The 4110-nt window shown below is 31.6% G+C and overlaps 1 protein-coding gene across 1 annotated transcript; it reads left to right on the top strand.

The window, feature by feature from the left end:
• The first annotated feature begins 336 nt into the window (after window positions 1–336).
• Window positions 337–3247, top strand: LOC137836357 (methyl-CpG-binding domain-containing protein 6-like). Its single transcript, XM_068645088.1, has 6 exons — window positions 337–615; window positions 1355–1483; window positions 2054–2116; window positions 2207–2308; window positions 2393–2618; window positions 2969–3247. The coding sequence occupies exons 1-5, from the start codon at window positions 379–381 to the stop codon at window positions 2615–2617; spliced, it is 756 nt and encodes a 251-aa protein (XP_068501189.1). The 5' UTR covers window positions 337–378; the 3' UTR covers window position 2618; window positions 2969–3247.
• Window positions 3248–4110: the final 863 nt, after the last annotated feature.

The following is a 4110-nucleotide window of genomic DNA, read 5'->3' as shown; positions in this document are numbered from 1 at the left end:
ATGCATTCATTCTTTTACACTTCTATTTAACAACAAAGAATATTATTATTTTTTTTCAAATTTTTCTTTATATTATTTTTTTTCATTATAAAAAGAAAAGGTAAATCTTTAAAAATATAAAACATGATGAATGTAGAATATAAAAAGAATTTGTTAATTAATGACATTGTTAATTTGTAAACATAAAAAGACAAAGAACATCATCACTTTCAAATTTTAAACCAAAAGACTAAAACATAAAAAAAGTCAATAACAACAAGAATATTATAAAAAAAACATTAATTAATCAATACGTAGCATTCTCTTTCTTCATTTAGACTCTTCATATACCCTTAACCTAGTGACTATCTTCTATCTTACTATTACAGACACAAGTAGATGTCGGCGTCCCAAAACAACAACATCGTAGCTATGTCTTGCAGCAGAGAAGACTCAGATGTAGAAGAGGTGCTTCCAGTTGTTCCAGTTCAGAGAAAAGACATTGTCAACACTGTTCAAAGCAAACCCTTCCCTTCAACTCAGCTGCATGTTGGTAGTTCATCACATTTCAAGCTTCCTCATGGTTGGATTGTGGAGGAAAAACCTCGTCCCTCTAACCCTGCTCATTTTGATAGGGTACATCTTCTTTTTCTCACCCATCAACTGCTGTTTCTTCATTCATTCATGCATGCATAATGTATCACTGTCATCTTCATCTTCAAGGTTACTGTTGAGTTTTACATCTACACAAACACCATAGCTAAATATATGACACAGTTTAGGAGGCATTTCTGGATTTTTTTCCTTTACTATGAAGAACCTGCATTCTCATTATAGCTGCATATAATGTTACCATGTCCAAGACACTGACATGGTGTGATATAACTGTTTCTATTCTGGACTTGCTTAGTGTTTCATCAGTTTATGCATGTTTATAAAGATAGATTTATTTTATTCTGTTAGAAGAGTTTAGATCCTTGAATGGATATTAGTATAATGAAAAATTAGTTTTTGGGTTAATATGAAGTTTGCACTTTTCAATATTGCCATCTTGTGTAAATAACTTGACTTGGATTCAAGTTTAGGTTTTAAAAAATCTGTTGGGGAGAATACAATCCCTTAGATAAGAAACTCTAGCATGAGGAATTTTACAAGGGTTACTTAGAGTTAACAAAGGAAAGTTATTGTTTTGAGTACACAAAGTTAAATAGATTCACTTAACACACAAAAGATAGGGAAGGTCTTTGCTTTTTTCTTTCTTTCTATTCTGTGCTTCATTTCTTCACTTATAGCATGTTTAATGTTTGAAGGTATTCTTCCCTTTTTGACAAGGATTTCATTGCTAATGTTTTTTATTATTATTTTATCTGTTCAGTATTTCTATGAACCTTTCACCGGAAGGAAGTTTCGTTCTTTATCATCTGTTCGGAAACATCTAGCACAAGAAGCAGGAGATCATGATGTTACTGGAAGAATGATACCAAATGCTACAAACACAAACACTGTGAGTTCTAATTTCATATTGTGTAACTTTTTAAGTATGTGTGTATAATGCACAGTGTGTGTAACATTTAGAAAAGACAATGAAATATTTCTGAATGTCCATAAAAAACTTGGAGAGGAGAAATGTTGAAATGATTGAACATTTTCATGTTTAGACACATTGCACCTCTTATAAAGACACTAACCAATGTTTTGATTGTTATGGAGAAATTCCTGTAACACCAATAAGGTATGCCTAAACTTTACCTTCTACTCAATCTCTCTAGTTAGCTTTTTAGACTACTTTTCTTTCACATTTTTTCTTTTGAAGATTTTAACTTTTAATTGCTCATTTGAAGATGCAACATAAACAAAATATTAGTTATGTCACAACCTGCAATGTACCTAAAACAACTGCAAAGAAAGTTGTGAGGTGTAAGTTTAAATAAAAAAAATACTTTAGAGTGTCTTAATCTTTATAAAAAACTTGAATCAAGCAAAAAACATAGTAAGTGGGTAAAACTTGCCAAAACTAATAACTTGTGGCTTAAAGATCTCTTAGTGTTTTGGTTTAAAATTATGTTTTCTGCAGAATCCTTCTGAGTATGGGAAAGGACAACAATTGGAAGAAAAAGCAAGTATAGCAATACCCAAGGTGCAAAAACCAAGCACAAGTCATTTTTGGTTTCAACATATATCTGCATGGTTTGTCTCCATCTAAATCTAATTTATGTTTCCTATTCAGTGGTGGGAAGTGAAATCAGACACAGGAGAGAAAAAAGTTCGTGGTCCAAGAAGTTGTTCTAGTTGTCGAAATCGTGCTAACAAACCTGCTGAATCTGCTGGGGTGAGTTTCCAAAACTGCAGACTTTATAACAACGAAAAATTGATAATGTATCTAAATCTAATGTAACTAGTTGAATGTGTTCAGAAGAAACCTATGAAGGTGGATAATCAGAAAGGAAAAAGCAGCTCAGAGAAGAATGAGACTCCGGTACATAACTTGATTGGACCACCACCAGAGAAAGTTAGCTGGGTTCTGTCTAGTCGTGAGGGCTTCTGGAACCCTTACGTTGATGGTGTGGCTGTTTCAGAAGCTGAAAGGCTGAAATGGGCAGAAGCCTTTGTACTCTCCATCCGAGCTAGTGAATATTAAGGTAAGTTTGAAATAATCTAATACTATTATCCTCTCGTTCTTTAACTATCTCTTTCTTTGACTGGTGTCTAGAACACTTGGTATATGTATGCATTCAATTTAAAGTTATTATTAGGGTGACGGGATTGGTCATTGATCTTACTGTTGTATTCAATTGGTAGTGTCGGGATAGACAATAGACGGATCGTTAATATAGAGAAAAATGCTTTTGTATATCTAGTTAATATAGAGAAAAATGCTTTTGTATATCTTACTTAAATGAGGATTGAACCACCTTTTAAGTATGTATGTTTAATTTATTTGTTTCAAAAGCATTGAAAGTCACTAGTTAATTTTCATTCAATTTTGCAGGGATGGATGAGGATGTTCTTGAGTTGAGAATGAGATTATGCTGATGAACTTGCCTTAAAATTTATGCAGACATTATTCTATTTTAGTATGGAGACACTTCTCTATGTGATGTAGTTTTTATCACAAGTTATGTTTGGTTTGGTTTGCACATGGAAGCAACTTCTAAACTTGGTTATGATTGAGGATTTTGCATTATCGTTTCATTTTAATATTGAGACTCAGTGTCAAATGATTTATCCTATATGCATCTTGACATTAATTACCAACTTTTGTCCAAAGAAAATTGTTTTATCATGTGCCATATCGCACACTTATATGTATAACTTGTTTTATAGTTTCGATATATGTCTATATATTGTGTTCTCCTTGGACAACTCACTCTAACGAAATTGGCAACTTAATAAGAACACATTGGAACAGTTGAATGCATATATCTCTTTTTTCTCTTTTTTTGTCTCTACAATCTTAGAAAAAAAATTGGAATGTAAGAACACATTAGAAGATAAGAACAAAGTTTTAGAAAAAAAGATTTGGAAGTTCTAGAATTTTTTAACTTTTATAAAAAGTAATTCAGTATAATGAAGCCATTTATAAAAGCATTATTGAATTTTAGTTTATGATTATGAAGGTTGTCTTCTATTTTTTGTTGGTCCATACAATTATATTTCATGCAGTTTGCTTATACAGTCATATTTCACCGATTTTCTTATCACTTTTCTTTTTATTATATTTGAAAACAAAATTGTTACTTTTTTTTTTAAAACTTTTTCACTTTCAATTACACCCTCTAAATAGTGTAAAGATATGGTAATCACCTGTGATACTATTTGGAAGATCATGAATCATCTTAAAATAAGCATATCCAACTTGGTAATTGTGTACCACCATTGTTCCAGATTATCAAACTCTCCTAGCTCCTCTATATTTGATGCTTGTGTGAATATTGATTTGAACTCACTTTAAGTATAAGATGGCATGATAGGTTTTTTTGCCTTGCATGTAAATATATGTGCTTAAATTGTATCAGTTCTTACCAACATTTTAACCACTTCGTTTAAGGAATTTGGTTTTTGAGTATGCAGCATTAGGCAATTAACTCAGCAAACTAAATATCATTCAAACTTCTTTGCCATAGAAGTTGA

The sequence above is a fragment of the Phaseolus vulgaris genome, chromosome 4 (assembly GCF_000499845.2).
Source record: "Phaseolus vulgaris cultivar G19833 chromosome 4, P. vulgaris v2.0, whole genome shotgun sequence".
In the NCBI taxonomy this organism is placed as follows: Eukaryota; Viridiplantae; Streptophyta; class Magnoliopsida; order Fabales; family Fabaceae; genus Phaseolus; species Phaseolus vulgaris.
The sequence above is the reverse complement of the archived record's forward strand: the minus strand, read 5'-3'. Positions and strand labels throughout refer to the sequence as shown.

What these genes read in the sequence shown, in the direction of transcription:
- LOC137836357 (XM_068645088.1), top strand. Translation starts at nt 379, where the DNA reads ATGTCGGCGTCCCAAAACAACAACATCGTAGCTATGTCTTGCAGCAGA. An exon ending in ATGCTACAAACACAAACACT is followed by an intron (nt 1,484 to 2,053) that starts GTGAGTTCTAAT and finishes TGTTTTCTGCAG; the next exon opens with AATCCTTCTGAGTATGGGAA. An exon ending in AACCTGCTGAATCTGCTGGG is followed by an intron (nt 2,309 to 2,392) that starts GTGAGTTTCCAA and finishes GAATGTGTTCAG; the next exon opens with AAGAAACCTATGAAGGTGGA.